The following is a 25,212-nucleotide window of genomic DNA, read 5'->3' as shown; positions in this document are numbered from 1 at the left end:
AAACATCTGTACGCACATTTCACGCACAAATTTTCGCGTACGCTTGCTTAATGAATGAGACCCATTGTGGTCACTTTATACTAAAAACATAACATGTTGCATTAAGCATCAAACCTGTTGTCTAAAGCCCGGGATACACTGCCTGATTTTTCGCTGTCTCAGACGAAAGATTGCCATCATGAAACAATCGTTGCGATTTCTGTGATCATGGCTCTTTATCGGTGGTCCTGTGTTGTCCAGTGAGGTACAAAGACGGCTGTTTTCCGGGTCTTGTGTCCAAAGATAGCCTACGATGGTTTTCTGACAGTGTCATAAATTCAGCATGATCAATGCACAGTGTGTTTGTTGCTACGACTTGCGTTTACCACTAGCGCATGCTGGTGACGTTGCGCTAACGTGTGACGCAGCCGTCGAAGCCTCCCTGTCATCATCGTACAGTCTACATGCTTGTTGTAACAAAGTTTAAATGATCCATGTCGCACAGTGTGATAAGGTAATGATCTTATAGGAGCGTAAAAATCCTGCAGTGTATTCCGGGCTTTAAAGTGACTGTAATAGTATGCCGACTAACTCAATTCATTCATCCTGAATCATTTTACAAAACAGCACAAAACAGCTGCGTCTGCCATTTAAAGCTGCAGTCGGTTTCACCTCATAAGAGAATCACTTCAGTTATGCGTGGAATGACCCAACAACTCTCTCCCACTCGTTCGGCCCTTCATACCCTCCCTCCATTTTTCATCCTCTCCCATCTGGTCTCCATTAATCCAAAATCCACCCAACCCGTTCTCTCGCCCCTGTTCACTTCGTTCGGCTTTAGTAGATACAGATGTGGGCTGTTTATTAAAGTTATTCAACAGGAAATTCCCTCGATCTTTGGGGGCCTAGAACTGAAGTACAGAGTGCAAGAAAAATGTGACCCAGTCTGTGAAAACCCAACTAATGTCTACATAAAATCATCCTATATAATCTAAAATACATTCAGTGAAAATGTATGATTTGCCATCATGATGCCTGAGTTTTACATCTTCCAAAGAAGGTATTCGGAGACATTTCTGCTGTGTGGGGTTGGGGATGCTTGTGTTATGTCATTGCACAATAGTAAGAGGAAATCTCCAAGAGATTTTGTTCTCTATATATGGCTCAGGACCCTCCTTCAATGTACAGAGCTCTCCATTAATAACCAACACACTGAGTAAAATAGAGAGAGAGAGAGGACGGGTGTTGTATGCTGTTCTGTCTGCTTTCCTTCCAGGAAACACATCCTGTAGCTGGAGTAACATATTTGTCCCAGTGAGAGAAAGAGAGAGAGAAAGAGAGAGAGTTTATTCTCATGTACACCCCACGTCCCATCACAGTTCTTCTGGGCTTTTCATGGATAGCCACACGTTCACACTCAGACATGAGAAACTAGTCAGGACTTTGTAATTTGAGACAACAGCGCTTCAAAACGAGTCAGTGACCAGGAGAGAGAGGGAAGAAAAAACAGAGACCCCATCACGGCGATCTTTCAGCATTCCTCAGCATTCCCAGCAGGGAGAAAAAAGGATCCAGCACTCTGCGCGCAAGGAGAAAGGGGAGGTGCGGACGGACTGCAGAACAACAGAAAACTGAAAACCATTTGGGGAAAAGTCAGAAGAAGAACGATTTTAAAGCAAGTTTCTGTGTGTTTATGTGATGGCCTTGGAGGTCTACGGTTCAGCCCTACGAGCAGCTTCGGCCCCGGTCTCAGAGGAGGAGGGCTAGAGACACCCGGCGCCCCAAAACCTCTCAAAGCACAAGAATGAGCGGTGATGTCCTCTAGCTAATTTCTTACAGTGCGAGAGGAGTGTGCGCGTACCCACCGGCTGGCGTTTCGGCCCTTCGGAGGCTCCGGCGGGCGAGGGGGGACGGTGGGCGGCCCGGGTAAAGTGGGGCGTATGGCCGTGCACAGGTTGATAGTGGTGGCTGCAGCGGTGGCCATGCTTTCTCTTCTTCTCAATAACGTGGCTACGTTCAGCTCAAGCTGGGTGCTTCAGGTTCTGAAGGATGGGCACAGGCGAAGCGTGGGACTTTGGAGAATGTGTCCACAGGAGGATACACATCAAGCTCAAGCAATGACAACCTGCAAGTGGCTCAATTGGGGATCGGACACAGCGGGGCACCAGGAGTCACACAGCACTGTCAAACGTGAGTTTTGCATTTTTACTGCATATGGCAGACATTTTTATCCTAAGCGACTTACAGTGCATTAGGAGGTATAGTTTTTATCAGTATGTGTGTTCCCTGGGATCAAACCCATGACCTTTTGCGCTGCTAACGCAATGCTTTACCACTGAGCTAGAGGAACCACACATGAATTCAAGTGAAGCATGATAGATTTTTGCACATCTTAATGGATGTTGAACTTTTATTTTATTTAAAGTGCTTTAAATGTTAAAGGATAAATGTGGATTCGTATTATTATTATTGATTATGTTCAGCTATCAAGAAGTATAACATTTATTTTCTTGCCTTATAAATGGTTTATAAATTGCACATTATGTCCTAAGTAGAATTTACACCTGTTGCGGCATCTAGGCGTAGCATACATCCAAGACTAAATCTTACGTCTAGTCAAAGGTAGGCGTAAGTATAAAGTGTTAACTTATTTTTATGGCAAAAAATAAATAATTAAATTGACAAGACATTGGCGCATCCAATGCACACGCAAGCTAGGCTTTTATGCATGCAGAGTGAGAGACCGCACCAATAAATTCTTATATCATATAATACTTAAATATTTACTGTTTGCGCAAAAGGTAATAATTAATAATTGTTACCTTTTGCGCAAACCAGAAAAAATTTGTACAGGTTTGATGGGTCTACATGTGACGCACGCATTTGTAACCTAACGACGCGAAAGGCCTCTCAAGGTGGTTAAATGCATACGTGAGACACGCATCGTCTACGCTGAGCGTAGCTGCACCTCGTTGTAGTAATAAATGGTGCAACAGGCGTAACATTTTTTCACAAAGCCTGACATAGCTAAATCCAACATAGTTCTTACACCCAAAGTTTTAACGTCTAGCTGGGGCCAAGCCATCAAGCTGATGTCATCAGAGAATGATCGTCACAAGTACATATTGAGATTTGGATTAAAGTGTATAAGGGCACATCATTTAAAAAAATGACCTACATGAATAAATTGTTTATGATAAACACTGCAATATTTCATAAAAAATAAAAATTGTCAGTTTTGACATCATGGGGACTTTAATGCTTAACAGATGTTCAAATGCCTCTCATGCATTCTGGAAGCAAAATGACAGCAGAAAAATATCCAGTCGGGCCACCAAAGTTAGTTACACAAACACGACAAGTGTTTTGTTGTAACTTTCAGATGTTGGCATTGGGATACATCACACATCGGCTAAAAAATAAAGTTCTATAACTGTCACATAATGAATCCAAGACTTTACATAACATTTGCCATGAAACATGGAAAATCTTTGAAAGAAAACCCAGGGCACAGATTTGCTTGTAACATGCAGCATGGCACGTCCGTCCATCTTTCTCCCGATTTAGAAATAGGAAACGGATGGACACAGTGAAGAATTGTGGGTTTTAGGAAGTGACACCCTCATGGCAAAGCCGTGTCTATGACTGCACATCTGCAGCTGGATCTTCCTTGCAATGATTCAGATCCTTTACCGACACAGACTAAATGTCAACCATAGAATGGTATTTCATTGACTATTAGAAATGTAGTCAATAAATATGATAAATAACAGGCATCATAATAAAATAAACATGCCTTTCCATCATCAAAAAAGAAATGAAAAATGAAGACAGAATTGTCATTTTTGGGTAAACTATTAATTTAAGTGCTATGTACAAACCAGCTGAACCCTGATATTTGTGTTCTTCTGATTTCAGTTCAGTTCGACATGATGCGGGCGTGTAACCTGATGGCTACAGTGGCTTTGACAGTGGGTCAACTGATCTTCCTGTTTGGGTTACTTGAGATAAGCCACATTACCCAGGATTCCCAATGGTGGGAGGAAGCCATCGCTGCCCTCTTCCAGTTAGCCAGTAAGTGCACACTATTAATGAAACCATTTCATTTAAGAAATAGTTCACTAAAAAGTTATCAATCTTTCAATATCTACACTCTGTAGTGCAGAGGTATGCAACGTCGGTCCTGGAATGCTGATGTCCTGCTGATTTTAGCTCCAACCCTGATAAAACCTTGCCTACCATTCCCATTCATCTTCATTTAGCAAAGTTTCTGTTCGATAAAAACCAAACAGAATTGTCATTCTTGGCCAGACTATTCCTTGAACTCTTCAATATCTAACAAACCCATTAGTAGAGATACAGACTCTATTGTGCTGTGTTTCTTGTTCTGCGTTTGGGGGAAAGGAAAGATGAAGCTTTGAGGGTCTATAACAGAATAAACACCAACAAAAAACAGCAGAGACTCCACACATACACACACAATTCAACAGGAAACAACAAGAACTCGGGCCACAGTCCCACTTACACATTTAATCAAGTCCATCAGGGACATACACTTGGCATGTCTCTTCAAAATTTGTTCATCTACCATAGAAGCATGTTGGCATGGCTAAACATGCACTTTTAAAGGATTAGTCCATTTTCTTAAAAGAAAAATCCAGATAATTTTCTCACCACCATGTCATCCAAAATGTTGATGTCTTTCTTTGTTTAGTCGAGAAGAAATTATGTTTTTTGAAGAAAACGTTGAAGGATTTTTCTAATTTTAATGGACTTTAACCTTAACTCAACACTTAACAGTTTTTTTCAACAGAGTTTCAAAGGACCACAAACAATCCCAAACGAGGCACAAGGGTCCTATCTAGCAAAACGATTGTCATTTTTGACAATAAAAATAACAAATACACACTTTTAAAGCATAACTTCTCGTCATGTAGATCCGGTCGTGATGCGCCAGCTGACCCCACGCAATACGTCATGACGTCAAGAGGTCATAGAGGACGAACGCGAAACTCCGCCCCAGTGTTTACAAGTGTGTTGAAAGAGGACCGTTCCTACGTTGTTGTATGTGGACTGATACTAATTAATGTCTTTGTGTCAGTTTATTGTTTACAATGGTCCGCAAATGTGCGTTTTATATATGTAACACGTGACCTCCCTACGTCACTACGCATTTACGTTAGGTCACGCTGGACCGGATCTAGACGAAAAGTTGTGGTTTAAAAGAGCATATTTTTTATTCCTCTTGTCAAAAATGACAATCGTCTCGCTAGACAAGACCCTTATGCCTCGTTTGGGATTGTTTATAGTCCTTTGAAACTCTGTTGAAAAAAACTGTTGAGTTAAGTACCAAATGTTGGGCTCCACCAAAGTCCATTAAAATTAGAAAAATCCTGCAATGTTTTCCTCAAAAAACACAACTTCTTCTCGACTGAACAAAGAAAGACATCAACATTTTGGATGACATGGTGGTGAGTAAATTATCTGGATTTTTCTTTTAAGAAAATTGACTAATCCTTTAACAATATGATGACGTGCATGATGTTATAGATGTTTAAATAGTCAGTATATTGAAGGCATACAGCCATGTTTGAAGATGATACGTTTTAAACAAATCCTTAACAAAGTTTAAAAGCATACACCACTCACGGTTTGTATTACAGACATGAATAATCTGGATTTACAAACTCAAATCATGCAAACTGTTAAAGAGCACTTATTGTCCGATTCACATTTTTACATTTCCTTTGGTGTGTAAGTGTGTATTAGTTCATGTTACCGATATGCAAAAGGTACAAACCCCAAAGTAAACGATGCCGCGATTTATCGTCTCCAACATAAATCTCTTTTGTTGGACTACGACAAACACACGGATTATAGGCAACAGTTTACTTCCTAGGATTGGTGATGTAGACCTACATTATCATAATTACTCCCACTACGGACTTACAGACTGTACGTTAACTCTTGTTAGCATTGCATTCTGAATCTTTCAAACATGGTAAGGAGCGTCACATTTCCAGCTGACGTTAGTTGTATTTAGACTAGTGCTGGGCAAAGATTAATCGCGATTAATCGCATACAAAATAACAGTGATTTTTTGCATAATATATGAGTGTGTAATTATTATTTATATATTAATACACACACATTCATGTATGTATTTAAGAAACATTTACATGTGTATATATATTAATTCATATTTGAATATATTCTATATGATACATAATTTTTTTTTATTATATATAAATAAAAAAAACTGAAATGAATATATGTATGTGTGTGTGGTTAAATATACTTAACAATTACACACAGTACACACACATATATTATGTAAAAAAAGACTTGTATTTTGTATGCGATTAATCGCGATTAATCTTTGCCCAGCACTAATTTAGACCAATCACAACGTACAGATTAGCTGGTCTATCAGGAACACAGAGCTTTTTAAAGCAATGCGTTTCAGGAAAAGAATAAAATCTGGAGCTACAAAAATGTACAGTATGTGGAAAATAATGTGTTTTTAACCATAAACCACATGAACACATTGTATTATACCAAATACACAAAATAAAGTTTTTTAGCAATGAAATAGGTGCACTTTAAAGAGACGTGTGCTATTACTTCTCTAATGCCGTGTACACACCAAAAGCGAAGCATCACATTCCTAGCTGTAGATTACTTGTGGGATTTAATATTTTTAACTTGAGCAGAAAACGAGTTTGAGGCGAATAGCATGTATTTTTCGCATCGCATGTCATTCACACCGCACATCATTCGCATCTATTCGCATCTTGGCATTGACTTTGTATGAAATTTACGCGCAAATAATAAAAAAGCTTCTGGTGGGTACACAGCACAAGCTTTCTGACTTTAGAGATGCGATGCATATTAAGTTTCTGCACAAGAGCGCCCTCTGGCTTTTAGATGTAACGGCATTTCACCGTAATTCATCGAGAAGCATAGTAAGCAAATTGTACGATTTATCGTTACACCCCTAGCCAACACTTAACAATGCCCTGACAACCACCCACATCCACAACAGATGTGCACAGCGGTAGTCGTGGCCTAATTGTTGAAAAGTCCGGCTTGTACCCTTAAGGTCGCCAGTTGGAGCTTCACGGCCAGCAGGTGATGTGGTCACATTTTGAGGATGGGCTACCATACTTGACAATGCTTCTTCCTAAACATCAGGTGCTTCTGTGACGTATGTCCTCTTGTAGATTAAGGAAAGAGTTTTGATTTAGTTTCATAACTACTGTGCTGTTTTGTTGTGATGGCGGTCTGTTGCTACAGTATCAGTAAATCAGTGCACAATGTTTGTGCAAGCGTGTGCTAGTGTGCGTTTTAGGTGACAATAGTTATATTTAGCTAAACGGGGTCCAGAGCACCAGCGGCAGCCGCGTTGCTCCAGAGAGCGACAGTCAGGCGCCAGGATATCCCTGCTCAGGACGAGGAAGCGTCTGTAACTACCTGTTATGCAAACCCACAGCCTCAGAGGAAAGACAGGGGTGTGTGACAGCGTGGAGTGGGGGGACGGTTGACTGTCAGAGTTTTAGATTAAGACTTTAACGAGAATTTATGATATTTTAGGAAGCAAAAATCAATACAGAGGACAGTAGATTAGACAATTTGTGACTCCAGGGAAAAGCCTTTTCGAAAAGCTTTTAGATGATGTGTGTGTGTTATGGGTGGAGGAAGCAAGTGTCCTGATTAACTGTCCCCGCTATACTGCGTCTGTTTACAGTCTCTGGGGACAGACGATGTCTGACACAGTGAAAACAATGATGTCGTCTCACTTCAATATAAATTATAAACACACACAAACTGCGTCCCTGAAGTCAACTGGGAAGGCCAATCAGACGCAGCCAACCAATCAACGCTTTCTAAACATCCATAGATACAACATGCATGTTTTAGCAGCACAGATCTGGTCTACTGACTTTCACACAATGTCATGAAGCAACCCAAGTTCAAGTGCAATTCTCTGAAGGATTCCTGCGGGAATCAAACCAACAACTTTCAGGTTTTAAAATTAAAACATTTCAGGTCGTACTGTGCAGCATTCGTCAGTGCACATTATTCTATAAGAAAGAAATTCTGTCTTTGTAATCTTCAATCAAAATTCTTGCTACTAAGGCTGCACGATATTGAGGGAAATGCGAATGTGATCACTTACATATGCAATTTACAATAGGTGATAATAATAATACATGAACGTAGTGCCCGTGACATCACCTGTACTTTTTCGAAAAGCATTTTTAAAGCCCAAAGTGGGCGGAGCCAGACACCACCATAATGGCAGCCATAGATATATATAAAGGCTAGATGTGTTACGGCGGAGTCTCTAACGTCATCACCTGGCGGCCATCTTACCTCAGTCAGCTCACTCACTCATAGCATTGTGTTTAATGGTGAAGGTGCTTTTAAATGACCATAACTTGCTCAATTTTCAAACGGTTTGGTTTCTTACAAACGTTATTAATGTGGCCATAATTCTGGATGCTTTAACATAATTCATAAAAATTATTAATTAAGTATGCAGTGTCATAGGTACATCTCTGACGTTTGTAACAAACCAAACGTTTGAAAATTTATGGTAATTTAAAAGTATATGCTCCAATAAACGCAATGCTACGAGTGAGCGAGCGGCCTTTGGTATGATGGCCACCACATGCGGACGTTCCACTCAATTGGCCAGCAGCGCAGGCGAGACATCTAGCCTTTATACATATCTATGATGGCAGCACTTCAACGTGCGTCACTCCTGGAAAACCAAAAATGGGCAAAAAGGTAAAACGTGGGTGGAGCTGAGGTGCCTGGTTGCTAAAACCACCCCCACCTAGCTCGATGGTAGTGATAGCAGCGGCAATCTACCTGTCACTCAAGTGACCACGCCCTTAATTATGTAGAACTATAAAGTCCAATTTATTGTCGTGCGTAAGGTCTACGCCGTAGGTTATCCGTAGCTTCTGTGTAGCCTGACCTCTGCAAATTTTTAACAGCGCGTGAGTTTTACCCGGACCGCAAGCGCCGTGATTGGTCCACTAGAACCCCCTACCGTCAGATAAAAAACAGCGTCATAGGCATTTCCGTTTGCAACAGTGAGAACAAAGATGGGCCAAGTTTTGATTTACTTCCATTACTGCTGGTCTTCTCAAAACATACACAACACGTTGCTGTTTCTCCGTCGTTTGTGAGTTAAACTTGCCAAACTGCTTCTTGGTTGATGGTTGCGCTGCTACTTTGGTTACACGCGTGGATACTGCCTACCGGCGGTATGCATGTGTGTTTGCACGTCGACGTGGACGACGACGCAAAAGTATAAGTGAAAACCGACGTGTAACCTACGCCGTAGGACATACACACAACTATAATGAGCCATTAAGGCTTAATCACCTCATCACAGTTGTAATGACAGGCAAAATTAGCTATTTAGATAATAAATCACTTATTGTGCCAGCAGTAAACATATTTTTTCTGCTGTTAAGTTGAACAATTTAACATGGGGAGGTCTGTGGGATTGTCTCTCTTAGGGGTCAGTCTCTAGTGGCCATTCAATGAACTGCAGTTTAATTCACTTCCGTGTTGGATTCATAAGAAAGACTGAAAGTTGTCCCTTGATTTCACATTATTTCTGGCTAAAGAAAGCATTACTCTCTCTGTCTCACTAGTTGACCTAAAACTATAAAACTTTATTTCTTTTTTTATTGAAATCATTCTGTTATTGCACGTCATTGCGATATGCTTGTTGGTTTATTGTGGCAAATCCGACTTCGGTATTTAGGGGTCTGAAACATCATGTAATAATAATAATAATATTAATGTAAATTTTATAACCAAAAGTCCTCCATTACATCTACAATAAAGTACAATAAAACTAACACTGACTATTTGATGTATATTGCATACAAAGTGAGAGAGAGAGAAAAAGAGAGAGAGCAAAACCACACAATGAAAAACATGTTCCCAAAATAAAATTACTATAGACTGTTTATTGTACATCGTGTTCCAGTTTAGTTGTACGACTGTGGGAGTGTAAGAATAGTGAGATTAAACTGAATGAAATAGAGGGAAGGAAGAATGGAAGGATAGAGGAGAATAGGAAGGAAGAAGGAAGATACCGAGCCAAAAACAGAATAAAAAACACAAGCATGAAATGACTTCGCTCACTTTTCTCAACACTCACACACATTTAAATGCAATGTGATCCCAGTTCTTCTGAACTCTTTCCATGGCTCTGTTCTCCTTGCCTGAATCATCATCACATCCTCTGTGTTGTGTTTCTGGGAATCTACTGGAGCAGCTATTAATAACATGAGCTCAAAGTTCTTACAGGAAAAGAGAAATCTGTCCAAAACCAACCCAAATTAGTCTAAAATGAGGTTTGGAGCATTTCGCTGGATGTAATAAAGGAATGTTCCTGGTTCAAATTCAGTCAACAGAATCTGTGGCATAATCTAATGCCAAAGAAAATCATTTTGATATTTTATTCTTCAGCTTGTAAAAAGTTTACAGTAATACACTTGGTTACAATGCACTTGCATTTACAGTAATGTACTTATAATCAGGTTTTGGAAACAGAAAAGTGATGCTCATGTTTTTATAAAATGCAATTATATTTATTTTTCCAAACCAAATGTGTTATTTGAGAAGTTGGGTTACTGTTTTACATGGATGAACTTTAGCTTACTGCTTGTGGTCATCTATGAAATTCCTGTAAATTTCCTTAGAGCTGATACACTGTCAGAATAAATGGTCCCATGCTGTCACTGGGGAAGTACCTTTTCAAAAGATCCAACCTATTCTTGGAACTTTAAAAATGCTGGGTTATTTTCAACCCAGAGTTGGGTCAAACAGGGACAAACCAAACCCGTCTGGTTTTAATTTAACCTATGCTGGGATGAAAATAAAATGATCAATTTACACCCGTGAGTCTGTCCTTTTACTCGAATGTTGTCTTGTCTATGGTTTAAAAGTGGTTGGGTTTAGGGTAAGGTTGGGGTTAGATGCTCCAAAATATCTTTAAAAGCATAAATGATTATAAAACCTTTTCTAATTTTACAAATGCATAAAATAAAATCTGACAGATATGGCAAACAACCATAAAAAGTAACCAAACATGGTTATTAAGATGCTGGCAGCTAGAGGGCGCTTATCCTTAAAATGTAACTGTTGGTCGTAATAAGCTGCTTGCACAAATGACTCATGATGTTGTGTTTTTTTTTCAGTCTCAAAATGTGCCAATATGTAATATTAGGCTACAGATATGTATTATGCGACGTTGATGGATCCACAATTCAGTTCGGCAATGCATGATGTCGCCAATTAAAAGTAAATGAGAAGTCTTAATGCTTTCACCCCGTGTGAATGCACCATTAGGGAGCAGCTAGGGACTGAGCTTTCAACCAGAATTTTCCATCAATTAAGTATGACTGAAATAATCGGTTTGACTGTGACTAGATGACGAAGCTTAATCCTCTCTCTCTCTCTCATTGCAGGTTTCGTGCTGGTTATTGGTCTTGTGACGTTCTACAGGATTGGCCCCTACACTCATCTTTCTTACTCCTGCTATATAAACATTGCTGCATGCTTGTTCGCCACGCTAGCGGCTGCCATGCTAATCTGGAATATTCTGCATCGCCGTGACGACTGTCTGTCGCCGCCCGTCATTGTCATCAGCCGATCTTTGACCACGCCCTTCAGGCCACGACTAGACAATGACTATGTAGAGTCACCTTGCTGACACAACTCGTGCGCTTGAGACTCGAGACAAGCCTTTAAAAAAATACGAGGATTGGATTCTTGACGTTTATGTGAATCTCTTCGAACTTCACACAGAGGCAGCGATCATGTGATCGTGAAAGATGACGTACATTTTTTCAGAGTCGGATCGAGTGGAACACTTCTAAAACATTGAAGTAAGACTTTGGATGATCAAGCTGGATCTTGACAGTTTATGTTCATGATAAAGGAAAAGCACCTATGTATACATATGTATCTATTATAGATCTATAAAATGTAAAACAGCAATATGGATTTCAGTAGGAGTTTATGCATGGTTTTGAATATCCCAGGTTCTGACTGAATTGTATATCATCTTTTCTAAGCACACAGGGAATCGATAAAGTTCACTTACGTCTACAGTAAATCTGTTAAATACATTAAATGGTTTGAAAAGCCTACAAAACAAAAAGTTTAAGGTTTTTTTGCATTGTGGCATTAATGTGGCACATTTTCTTCTTCCATCATATTTTCATTACTGTAATACAAACAAATGTTTAATTTGTTGTAACTTTTTGAATTATTCTCAATGACACTAATTATAAAACAAATACTATAATACAATGGTTTACTACATAATACTAATGCGACCCTGGACCACAAAAGCAGTCATAAGTCATAATTAAATTAAAATGTATAGATCATCTGAATAAATAAGCTTTCATTGGTGTATAGGTTGTTAGGATAGGACAATATTTGTCTATAATCTGACGGTGCAATAAAAATCGAAATATTAAGAAAATCACATTTAAAGTTGTCCAAATAAAGTCCTTAGCAACACATATTACTTATGATAAATAAATGTTTAATATATTTACGGTGGGAAAATGATCAAATTATTTTTACTTAATAAATATCCTAACGATAAAATTTGATCCATACAATCTATTGTTGGCTATTGCACAACAAAAATGTATAATTTCAATGTGTTAGGGATAGCACCAGGCAAATACACAAGTATAAATAAAGTAAAAACAAATGCAAGCAAATACTACCATGATGTACAAAAATCTGTGTATCCAAATAATGTCACAATGCAAAATATCTATATAATATATTTAATTTTATTAAGCAATTGTTTTATATTTACAGGTTTTGAGCAGGTTTTATTGTGATTCCCTCAAATATGGTTAAATGCAGATCAGGGGTCTCATGTATAAAACTGTGCATAGGATCCTTACTAAAAGTCTATGTATGCATAAAAGCCAAAATGCCATACGCCAAAAAATATTAAGATTTATAAAACAAAGCAATGTTCCCATTATAAAAATCACATGCATTGTGCATACATGAATCATCCTCAGATCCCACCCTGTTTGTTTTTTATAGATCAAAACCTTTGCGTGAGAACTAGCGTATGCACATTTCCAGCCCTGTTTTATGCGTATGCATGCTTTATAAATGAGACCCCTGAGTGTAAAAACCAACAAATATTTATTACAGATACACAAGTCAACGCACAAATTGCGAAGAAGTTGTTGGACTTGTGCAGATTCTCTGCATCCTTAAATATCTGGTACCAAAATCTGTGATTGGCTGTTTGCTCACATGAGATGAATACAGTTGAGTATAATCTGTGACCTGCCAATGACGAAACTCTGACTAGTAATGTAAAATTATGATCAATTTCAGATCATGTCTTCCTGATGTTTTTTAATCATAGACGTATGAAATGTCTGAACTATGTAAGTTAATTTTTAGACACAGAATTTGCTAACCTATGCCTGTGGTACCCATATATAAGTTTATAATACAGAGTTATATTAAGTATGTTATTAAAATCACATTTCACTCTTAGCAGGACTGATATAATAATAATGTTAATGTAATAAAAAAAACATAAAGCCATTGAATACGTGGGGATTTTGTGTGTATGTGTTTGTGAGATCAGAGTCAAGGACAGTCTGAATGAAGGGAAATGAATGGAGACACACACATTCCATTGGACTATACTGTGACCCTCCAGCACTGACACTTAAAGACGATAATATCAACCTGAATTTATGGTCAAGTCTTTCCAAGTCTTCTGAAGCCTGTTCCTGTAGCTCATTTGGAAGAGCAATGCATTAGCAGTGCAAAGGTCATGGGTTCAGGGAACACACATACTGATGAAAAATGTATAATGCACTTGAATAAAAGTGTCTGCCTAATGCATAAATGTAACTGAAGCCACGTGATAACTTTATGGAAAAATAATTTATTTCTAACGTAACATTACCCTTTTATAAATCATTCTACTTTTTTATTTGGTGGTCACGCTATGCTTTCCGTTCCATTTACTGCCATTCATAACCATCAGAACCAAAACGCGAGCTTGTGCAAAGATTTCACTGCGTCCCAAAGTACGATCAAATCCGATGAACTCTAACCTGCAAATTCATATCACGTGAAGATATGTGACCAGTAGAAAACTGGTACGTCACGGCATAACCTTTCTCTCTACTAAAAATCAAAGATGAACAAAGCACTCTCCACCAATTTTCGCAGTAACGTCCAAAAATAAATGCATGCTCAAAGTCTAGTGTGACAACCCCTTTATTCAAACATGGTGTGTCACGGTTGGCCGTGCGTAAAGAAACAACATTACTTATATCACTGGTGTACAAGATTTTATGGTTGCTTTTTGAGTCTGACAGCCACTTTTATTATACAGAAGACCAACTTGACCGATCCCCCAAACACCTTCTGTTTATCACTTAAGGTACTTGAAAAAGTTGTGTTTAAACAAGTATCTACTTTTTAGCAAAAACATTATATCCTGGATAAATTTCAGTCTGGTTTTAGGGGTGGTCATAATACGGAAACAGCCCTTTTAAGGGTTGTAAATTATCTTTTTTAATCACGGATGCAGGTAATCGTGCAGCTCTAATTTTATTGGATCTATCAGCTGCTTTTGATACCATTGATCACCGGATCCTTCTGACTTACTTAAAGCAGCTTGTTGGTATTCAGGGGACAGTTTTAAAATGGTTTGCCTCTTATTTGGATTGTAGATTATTTTTAGTGAAGGTTGGTAATAACTATTCTGCATCGTCACTTATCTGTTGTGGGGTCCCACAAGGGTCTATTTTAGGCCCCACTTTGTTTTCTTTAAACATGCTCCCGCTGGGCATGATTTTTAGGAAGTATGGCAACTTGTATCATCTGTATGCAGATGACACCCAGGTCTATGTGCCTTTGAGATCTGGTGGTGAGGATTCAAATGCCACTTTCCTTAAATGTCTGGAGAAAGTTAAGCTGTGGATAGCAGAAAATCTCGTCCAATTAAATGAAAATAAAACAGAAATTATTATTTTTGGTCGCCCAGCTGGTAGTCAATTGTTAATCAACCGCTTAGGTCCATGGAAGGGGCACTTGCGGTCATTTTTGATTCATCATTAATTTTTGACTGGCAGATAAAGTTAGTAGTACGCAATTGTTTCTTTTATTTAAGAGCAATAGCAAAACTAAAACCAATTCTGGTTTTTAAAGCTCTCCACGGAATGACGGCATAATACTTGGCTGACCATATTAAGCCTTTTACATCAGGCGTAAGACTAAGATCAGCAAACAAGTTTTTTTTTCACGATTCCCCATACGCGATCTAAAATGAAAGGTGATTGTGCTTTTGCTGTCGCTGGTCCTAGATTGTGGAACAATCTTCCACTAGACATTAGATCTTCCCTGAATTTTAATGTTTTTAAGGACCGTTTAAAATCTCATTTATATTCCTTGGCTTTTTAGCATTTTTGTATATGGACGTCTGTATGTTTTTGGGCTTTATCTTACACCCGGCGCAATGCAGCGCAATGCGCGACGCAACTGTCTTTCGCTAGTGTCCACCCTGCGCAATTATAATTTTCACGTTTAGCGCCACGTTGTTTAAATAGCAAATGCATTTGCTCCCCCTTTTGCGCCCATGGGCGTTCTGTTCTAAAAACGAGGTGTGTTCAGGCGCATTGTTGGCGTGTTGCTATTTTGAGGCAACTAAAATAGACTACGCCATTGACCAACAAAATCTAGTCTAAAGTCAATGGCGCAATATGTTTTTTGTTATTTAAAGAGCGCATTAGTAATATGCGCTAAACGGGAGGACAACGCGGGTTTGCTTATCACATAGTACATGAATGCGCAGCAGCACAAAACGCTTTTAAATATGAAAGATTAAAGGATTGAATGTAAAAGATTATTCTTGAGTCTATTGGACATAAATGAGGACCAATTATGAGACGTTAGAAGGCGTAAAGAGCTGCTTCACCAGTAGACTGGTAAGTAAATGAATGCTTTGCTTTAAACAAATGCATCTGTTTTTAAATGTTTTTTAAATGCTACCTCACAGATTTATTGTATATGACGACTCTGTACCTGTGGATATGGTGAGATGAGAAACATTTTAAGTAATGCTTAAAAACTCTTCGTTTAAAAAAAACGCTGTCCAAGTGCTGAAACGTGCGGAGAGCTGTTTGTATATTCTTTATCTTCTGTTTGTTACAAATAAAGTATTTTTAGAGTACAAACCTTTTCTTACATACTTGTAAATAATTTTTTGATGATATTGAATAGCAATACATTTAAAGCAATTAAAAGTCTGCTTTTTTACTTCCATGACTAAAAGAAAACGATTTTTAAAGGTTTTAATAAAAAAATAAAAATTTCAATACAAGCGAAAAACAACACAATTATTTAACATTAATCTTAAACTGGGGATCTTCTTCCTCCGCTTAGTATTTCAGTTTACAAAGTCCGTCATCTAAATAGGGATTAGACATAGCGCCAGCGCAACAGGCTTTTAAAGGGGATGAGAGCTGAGACTCCCATTGGTTTATTACACGTTACGCTCAAAATACTCCCATTACAATAGGACCAACCCTTTTCGACCATGCGTTCGGCACACAAACCATTTTTCCCGTCGTTAAATTAGCAAAAGTGGATTCGGACATGCGCATTTAGACGTTGCGCTGTGCGCTTTAGACAATGCGCTTAGATTGTTAAAATAGAGCCCTTTGTCTCTTACTTTGTAATTTTACTGCATTTTGAAAGCATTTGAAAGCGATTTTCTCAATATTTCGATATTTTTGCAGCCTCAGATTCCAAATAGTTGTATCTAGGCCAAATATATGTAATATGCAAACCATACATTAATGGAAAGCGTATTTCTTCAATGCTCAGTTGATGTATAAATCTTAATTTTAAAAAAATTCCCATGACTGATTTTGTGGTTCAAGGTCACATACTTGCAAGAAAATAAGGGAAGTGGACGCTGAGATAATTTGTGGATGAATGATTCCTTAAAAGGTCATAACAACAAACTTGACAGTCTATGACACAGGAAGAGTCCGGTGCGACCCAAAACAGTTCAGTGGTAAAGATAGGAATCAATAGATCACTCAACTCAAGTCTTTTCCTCTCCTATGCGTTTCATCTGTTCCTAAAATGAACTCAAACAATACATGAGGAATGTACAGTACACACACCCCTGTACAGTCATGGAAATCTGTGTCTATTACAGTCACACACACACAAACACACACACAGAGAGAAACATCGTATGGGAAGCTACACACACACCTACATTTAAACATCAATGACCTTACAAGCACGCAAAGTACAATTACAAATCCCATTATAAACACGAAACCAACACACACCCTTCCCAAAGCCATGTCTGTATATTTCATTCAAACAGAGAGACGTGTACATGTGTGTTTATATGATTATATCCTATCTGGAAATAGGAAATAAAGGACTAGGAAATGTAAATGACACACTTAATATAAGCGCCTAGCAGATTTATCATCAGGAATCATTTTTACGATGGAGATGGTTCGGATAACACATTGAGTGTAGATGCAAACACACCCCACATCCACTGATGTAGTGTGTTTGTGCCATCCTGCACGTCTTATAAAATACAGATGAACTGTGGAGGATATGTCACTCACTCGGTGCCTCAAACACTTGCTAAAAAAATCATCTACAACATCCTTTCCTTCAATACAAACTGTAATTTCACATACCATACTAAGACCACACAAACCAAGTCTGTGGTTTACTGACAGTACAACTTTTGTATGTTTTAACAATTTTAACCATTTTAAATGTTTTCAATAATCTGATTTTTTTGTTTGACAGAAACGCCCCTATTTATTAATATACATGACACAGTAGGTTCAGTCCATCTAAAGTGAGCTCAGGTTAAGTGCTATGATCTTACCTAATATCATTACATCTATTACTTTCAATATTTTCAGTTAAAGAAAATATATGACTTGTTATATGCCAAAATCGTAAGTATAAGCTGTGTCCAAATTCGCTCACTCATTCACTGTTCCTCATATAGCAAATGCTAAATAATTTACTATATGGGAAAGAAGTGAATGAAAATAAGTGAAGGATCTCAGACACTGAAAAAAATATTGTCATAAACATAATATTTACGCTTGTATGGCTTTGTACTGTGAAATGGTAAAGTTTATTTTCTTACCATTTGTCACATTTGTACCAAGCCCCTAAGGTGACTTTGGAGTATAAAAAAATCAAAAGTTTAGTTTCATGTGCTAACGTGAAACTTTCATGTGCTCACACGAAACCTTCATGTGCAGAATTTTTATTAAAAGTTTAGTTTCACGTGCTCACGTGAAAGTTTTGCGTGCGCACGTGAATCTATCGCGTTTAGTTTCGTGTGTGCACCCAATAGTTTCACGTGCAAACGCAACACTAAACTATATTTAATTTTTGCTCCATGTCCCCTTAGGGGCTCCGTACATTTGTCATGCTACTTAGTTGATAATGAAAAGGTCAAAATCAACTGACATGTTTATTTACTACTATGTTATTAAAAAAAATTATATTAAAAATAAAGGTAACTGTCCATCACATTTATTTAAAGGGATTGGGAAACAAATATAATGGAAGTATTGTGATAAATGATGAAGATATTTTGATAAATGATCATCAAAATATCTTCTTTTGTTCATCAAAAATCTCATACAGAACAACATGAGAATGACAAAAAAATGACAGAATTTTCATTTTTGCGTGAACTATCCACTCACGCGTTCATCTCATGTTATATCACGGGAAATAGTGATTTAGCAAGTCACATCAAATGTACACTTAAAATCAGAGTGCATTTTGGGTAAAAAGTAAAGAAACAAATGTAGGAAATGAGTTATTCACTAGAATTCAGACAACACTAATGGCACTATATAGGAGATAGGGGGCAAATTCGGACACAGCTCTTGTGATTATAGCCAATGATCAGGGCCAGACAGAATCTGCAGACTTTTTTTGCTTTTTCTGTGGAATATTTTTGAAAAATCTGCAGAATGATTTTAAATGTTTTTAAAAGATATTAGAGAATTTAAGCTATAAATATTACAAAATTGCATCTAAAATAATTAGTTTTTAAAGGCTTACAAAAAAAATTAAAATGAATGTCCTCTGAATAAAACTAGACCAACATGAACCAGATAATGTGCATGTCAAGAATTATATTTTGTAAATAAAATGACATATATTATTGTTTATAGTGTAATCTATTATAGCAGAATAAAAAAGCTTGTGTTAATACATTCTTATTATGAATTAAGCACGTATGAAAATAATTTCATAATTTTTACAAAGAAATGTAAACTTTATATTAAACATAACAAGAGCATTCGTCTTGTAAACAAATTTGAAATGATGATGTCCCGAGTGCTGACTGTCGTGTCACATAGAGGACAAGTCGAGTCAAGTGAGATGTCTTTAACTCAGCAGTAAGTTTCATTTCAAATATCAAAGTTTGTGCTCTCTATGATTAAAAAAAATCACAGTAAACAGCACGCGCAGGGTTTATGTACTTGTCAATCGTGCTGAAAAATGCGCGAGATAGGCTATGTATGTGTGCATGTTGTCAAAGACGGTAACTGGTCACAAACACACTCAGGCGCGGGGTATGTGCTTGTCAATGACGGGCATTAAATTCGTGAAAATCTGCGGGCGTGGATTCTGTTTGGGCCTGCCAATGATATAAAAATTTATGTGTACCTCTTGATGAGTTTGATGGCTTTGAATGCTTCGTCCATGTCTCCAATGGTGAGGTAGAAGCTGAAGTTCAGCATGGCATCTCGGGTCGGTTTTTCACAGCTCTCCAACCCGGCAAAATCTCGGAGGGCTCGCCGTACCACCATCTGAGGTGAAGAAGACACCTGGGTGGGTGTAGAAATCACCTCACTTTGTTCTCCATTCTCACCCATCTAAGAAAACACATAGAGAAACACTTTATAAGATACATAAACAGCTTCGAAATTACAGATCGCCTACTTTAATACATCATGTAAAAATGTCTGGATACAATTACAGCTTTCATTTACATACAGCAATACTGGCTGTAAAATTACCCAACAATACATATTTTGTGCTATATTTATTTACAGTATCTATAAAACAAATATTAACATGATTGATAAAAAATACTTCTTATCCATGAAGCGACCAGAATCTCAAAAATTCCCTCAAATATTGCAGCACATCACTTTTAATGGCTTGATTTTTTAATGAGAAAATAAAACAATATTTATATAACTGGAAATGGATCTCGCAGATGAGCATGAAGCAGGTGGAGGGTTACTTACATCAGGAAAAAAGACTCCTCCCCTCCGAAATAAGAGCTTAGCAACGGCAGACAAACCAAAATGACAAGAGTCAAAAGATGAATGAAAGAAATGAAAAAAGCATAAAGGGGTGAAAAAGCCAGCGGTACAACTAGTAACACAGATAAGCTGTTAGCGTGTGTTTGTACCTTGCAGATATAATAATAATATGGAGTATCTAGAGCGAGCAGAGACAGAAGTGTTGCTGGTTTAGGTTGCCAGTCCTGCAGGAGAAGACCGTGTTCCTGAGTCACAAAGAACGTCACCACTGTCACGTCCTCCTGACATAAAGAAACAAGAAGACTTTAAACATACGCGCACCTTTACTACATACTAAACCATTTAAACACATACAGATGCTGTGATTTACCTTCTCTGCTTGTGATTGGCTGCTGCTGTGGAGGTCGGAGGTCACAGGAACGGTTTCACACACAAACAGCCGTGGCTCGTTCTCATCCCAGAACTGAGACACAGGGCATCGGGCAGATAACTCGACCTCACATTGCATTCTGTGACACGTACAATACGTTATTCGAATGCAGTATTTCATTTTATAACAGATATTGCAATGTTACCATTCACAGGTGCAAGGCCTCGTGTTACCTGTCCTCTAATTGTGTCAGACTGCTTGCTGGTCGTCCCGTGAAGAAGTCGAAATACGTCAGCGTGTCCAGCTCGATATCATAAAAATATACTTTGTTGTCAGGCCGCCCATTCACCTACAATTTAATTTGAATAACACATTGAAAAAACTCTACACACTTAAACTTAAAAAGTTCAAATGGATTTGTGGATGGACAGTAGAGATGGTGAAACTCTTGTAAGAAGGTCTGCTGTGTACCTGTGTTATGAGGACGCTCAGCTGATTGCCGCTAGCATTGCATTTGACAGATCTCAGAGCACCCAGATCCGGTATGAGTTCGGCCAGGTTTTTAGTGACGCCAACAGGTTTGGCCTCCCTGTGCGCACAAGCACATTATACACACACAGTTTGTGGGGAAAAAAGAGTGGGGATGTTTTTCAAATATTTTTATGAAAATAAATTATGAACTACAGGCTTATATTGATTATTCAGGGAATATGAATGTGTTAGCATTTAGCTTAGCCCCATTCATTCCTTAGGATTCAAACAGGGATGAATTTAGAAGCCACCAACCACTTCCATGTTTTCCCTATTTAAAGACTCTTAAATGAGTAGTTACACGAGTAAGTATGGTGGCACAATATAAAACGCGATTTTTTTTAACTGATAAAAAATGAGAACTATATTGTATGGCAGAAGAGCACTCCGTTTGCAGCACTTCGATCTCGGGCGCAATAACATCATCACTTCTGACTACTTGCCCTCTCGCTCAAACTTCTGTCGATATTACTGCGCCAGAGGTCGAAGTGCTGCAAACTAAGTGGGTGATTCTCACGAAATTAGACATTAAACATTTTGATAAAAAAAGTAAATGCAAAAAGTAAGAGTATCAAAATAAGAAGCATCAAACATCTCTTTGTGTACTATTTTGCACATGATTTTAAATGACATCATACAAACCTTACAAATTTTGTTGGTTTTTTTCCACATTTAAGGGGAACATTTTTATTACCGCAATGTGTTTATGACTGGGTTTGGGTTCTTTGACATGGAAATATTTATAATTAAAAATCTAAAAAAATAAAAAACTTTAGTGCATGTTATGCTATAAACATTTACAGTAAAGAAACATGTGGTATTTGGTGATCATTGGTAAATGTAGAGACAATAAAAAGGAATATATATGTGTCCAAGACCAATTTTCTCTTTAAAAAAAAAAATGTTGTAAGGGACATAATTGACTGTGACACTCAAGATGGCTACCAGTTCTAATTTTTTTTCTCCAGATAAAAGTAAAAATGTTGTTCGTCATAGTACCTAGACAATTTTTTGGTTCCTCATTACCAAAACATGAGTTTGTAAATGCATATATTTAATGTAATATCATGTTGCGGTAATGATCGTTTTTGATAATGATGATCTAAAAAATATAAATAATGTAAATTTTTAAATCATCTAAAAACAATGGTTATATTAAAGGAATATTCCATTCTCTTAAAATAAAAATCCAGATAATCTACTCACCACCATGTCATCCAAAATGCCGACGTCCTTCTCCGCTCAGTCCAGAAGAAACCACGTTCCTTGAGGAAAACATTGCAGGATTTTTCCCACCCCAATGGACTTTAATAGAGCCCAACATTTAATACTTAACTCAACACTTAACAGCACTTAAAAAGAGTTTCAAAGGACTACAAACAATCCCAAACGAGGCACAAGGGTCCCATCCAGCGAAACGACCGTCATTTTGGACAAGAAAAAAAAAGTACTTTTAAACCACAACTTTTCGTCTAGGTCTGGTCCAGCGCGACCGTACGTAAATGCGTAGTGACTTAGGGAGGTCACATGTTACATATATAAAACGCACATTTGCGGACCATTTTAAACAATAAACTGCCACAAAGACATTAATTAGGAAGGAACGGTCCTCTTTCAACACATTTGTAAACACTGGGGCGGAGTTTCGCGTTCGTCCTCTGTGACCTCTTGACGTGATGACGTATTGCGTCGGGTCACGCTAGCGCATCACGACCGGATCTAGACGAGAAGTTGTGGTTTAAAAGTGTATATTTGTTATTTTTATTGTCAAAAATGACAATGGTTTTGCTAGATAAGACCCTTATGCCTCGTTTGGGATTGTTTATAGTCCTTTGAAACTCCGTTGAAAAAAACTGTTAAGTGTTGAATTAAGTATTAAATTTTGGGCTCTATTAAAGTCCATTAAAATGAGAAAAATCCTGCAATGTTTTCCTAAAAAACATAATTTCTTCTCTACTGAACAAAAAACACATCAACATTTTGGATGACATGGTGGTGAGTAAATTATCTGCAATTTTTTTTTTTTTAAGAAAATGGACTAATCCTTTAAGTTCAGATCTTAATCTTATATGTGCAAAAAAAATCTGCTTCAAGAGCTTTTTAAAAATTCTGATGCTGGATACCTTCTAAATCTGGATTTTGTGAGAATCACCCATATGCTCTTCTGCCATACAATATCATTTTTATTTGCTTAAAAAATCACCACGCTTTATTTTGTGCCACCATACGTACTCATGTAAGAGTCTTTAAATAGGGAAAACATGAAAGTGTTTGGTGGCTTCTAAATTCATCCCGGTTTGGATCCTAAGGAATGAATGGGGCTAAGCTAAATGCTAACACATTCATGACGCGCTGTGCAAAGATTAAATGCATGCATTAAATAAAGATAAGTATGTATTAATTCGTCAAAGTGAAGGTAAGAACACAGTAAAATATTGAAAAATGGTGGTGTTTTCCTTAAACTGCACAGCTTTGACTGACTAGCTGGCCTTCGTTACAGAAACTTAATAAAACAATTACGAAAACCTGAACTGTACCAGAATGCAATCCTTATGCTTTGTGCCAGACATGCAAAAACACTTCGTACACAACGTACTTCAGGGCTCGAAATTGCGACCATTTTGGTCGCATATGCGACCGAAATGTAATCTGTGCGACCTTAAAATATATTTGGGAGCATTTGTGCGACTGCCCATTTTGTTGTGATGCGAGTTGATTGTGATCCTGCGTGCTGGCGCTGTCCCAGGTTCAGTGTTCTCTCCAACGATACATAACCAATCAAATTTCACCATTAAGTTCTTGCGTTTAATGAAGACCGCAGATTGGCTAATATGAGCGTCAGTCATTCCTTGTTGAAGCGCGGAAATGTGAAAAGACGAACGCGTCGCGAGCATGACGAGAGCGAGCCGATTACAGCCAAGGTTATTACTGTATTTTTTGACGACGATCCGGATTCAAATGTAACTCCACCACCGGAAAATACGAGTTGACGTTAAACCTTTCAGAGAGAGTGGCTTAAAGATTTCGAGTGTCTCCGCTATAAAAATGTAACTTACTGTGTTTACTGTAAATCCTGTAAAACGGCGTTAATGGCGGAATCAAAACATTTTAAGCGCCAGACGTACCTTGCTTAAACATGGCGAAAGTGCCAAAAACACAAGACCTGTCATGACAAATGTGTTTATTATTGATGGAGACACCGACCTGTCTGTCAAAGTGTGTTTGATGGTGGATGTGCGCATGCGCTGGTGAATGGACATTCGACAAACATCCTTGTGGTCCATGTTGCTGTGGAATACGACAATGCTGATGGTATGTTTTTGTTGTATTTTTTAAAACATTGCCTATCTAGTATTAAAAGCATCCTGGTAATGCAGTTATCAATACCAATATATATTAGCCTTCTATATTAGGGTCACTTTTGTAATGTCACAATTAATCAGTGTTTTACGTGTTTGCAAGATTTTTTATTGTAATCTTAATCATGTTACCTGTAATTGTTAAATTATTATTGCTGCTATACTATTTCAACAGCATTTGGGTATTAATTTAGGAATTTATGCAGCAAAAAATAGAATAAAATAGAAGACCAACTTTTAAATGCTGGCCATAGGATGTGTAAAGCCCGGTGGTGGTGTTTTATTTTTAATAAAATAAATCTATTAACATTTACATTGTAGTTGTGGTGCTTTTTAATTTTTGGATGGATGCGCCTAAATTTTTGCTGGTGCTCCTAACTCTTTAAAGTTGGGAGCACCAGTGCTACCAAATAAAAAAGTTAATTTTGAGCCCTGTACTTTCAAAACAACAATAAAAAGGCTACATATATATATATATATATATTAGGGCTGTCAATAGATTAAAAAAATTAATCTAGATTAATCGCATGATTTCATGAGTTAACTGCGATTAATCGCAAATTAATCGCACATT

The 25,212-nt window shown here is 37.7% G+C and overlaps 2 protein-coding genes across 3 annotated transcripts in view; one reads left to right on the top strand and one right to left on the bottom strand.

Annotated features, from left to right (window-relative positions):
- ift140 (intraflagellar transport 140 homolog (Chlamydomonas)) overlaps window positions 1-25,212 on the bottom strand; it is a 46,215-nt gene that overhangs the window by 11,316 nt on the left and 9,687 nt on the right. The window contains exons 14-19 of one of the 2 annotated variants that reach the window (XM_073863709.1): window positions 21,220-21,337; window positions 20,982-21,097; window positions 20,749-20,887; window positions 20,528-20,659; window positions 20,361-20,396; window positions 19,774-19,982 (exon numbers count right to left, since the gene is read on the bottom strand). In XM_073863709.1, coding sequence (XP_073719810.1) covers window positions 19,774-19,982; window positions 20,361-20,396; window positions 20,528-20,659; window positions 20,749-20,887; window positions 20,982-21,097; window positions 21,220-21,337 — 750 coding nt within the window. The remainder of the gene's footprint in view (window positions 1-19,773; window positions 19,983-20,360; window positions 20,397-20,527; window positions 20,660-20,748; window positions 20,888-20,981; window positions 21,098-21,219; window positions 21,338-25,212) is intronic. The other variant, XM_055181836.2, reaches the window with a different exon arrangement.
- Window positions 1,234-13,616, top strand: tmem204 (transmembrane protein 204). The gene is made up of 3 exons (XM_055181837.2): window positions 1,234-2,169; window positions 3,898-4,053; window positions 11,481-13,616. The coding sequence occupies exons 1-3, from the start codon at window positions 1,920-1,922 to the stop codon at window positions 11,723-11,725; spliced, it is 651 nt and encodes a 216-aa protein (XP_055037812.2). The 5' UTR covers window positions 1,234-1,919; the 3' UTR covers window positions 11,726-13,616.

The sequence above is a fragment of the Misgurnus anguillicaudatus genome, chromosome 25, assembly GCF_027580225.2.
Source record: "Misgurnus anguillicaudatus chromosome 25, ASM2758022v2, whole genome shotgun sequence".
Lineage (NCBI taxonomy): Eukaryota > Metazoa > Chordata > Actinopteri > Cypriniformes > Cobitidae > Misgurnus > Misgurnus anguillicaudatus.
The sequence above is the reverse complement of the archived record's forward strand: the minus strand, read 5'-3'. Positions and strand labels throughout refer to the sequence as shown.

Excerpts from the sequence above, each read along its gene's own strand:
- tmem204 (XM_055181837.2), top strand. The coding sequence starts at position 1,920 with ATGGCCGTGCACAGGTTGATAGTGGTGGCTGCAGCGGTGGCCATGCTT. Across the intron at positions 2,170-3,897 it reads GTCACACAGCACTGTCAAAC|TTCAGTTCGACATGATGCGG; the intron begins GTGAGTTTTGCA and ends TTCTGATTTCAG. Across the intron at positions 4,054-11,480 it reads TGCCCTCTTCCAGTTAGCCA|GTTTCGTGCTGGTTATTGGT; the intron begins GTAAGTGCACAC and ends CTCTCATTGCAG.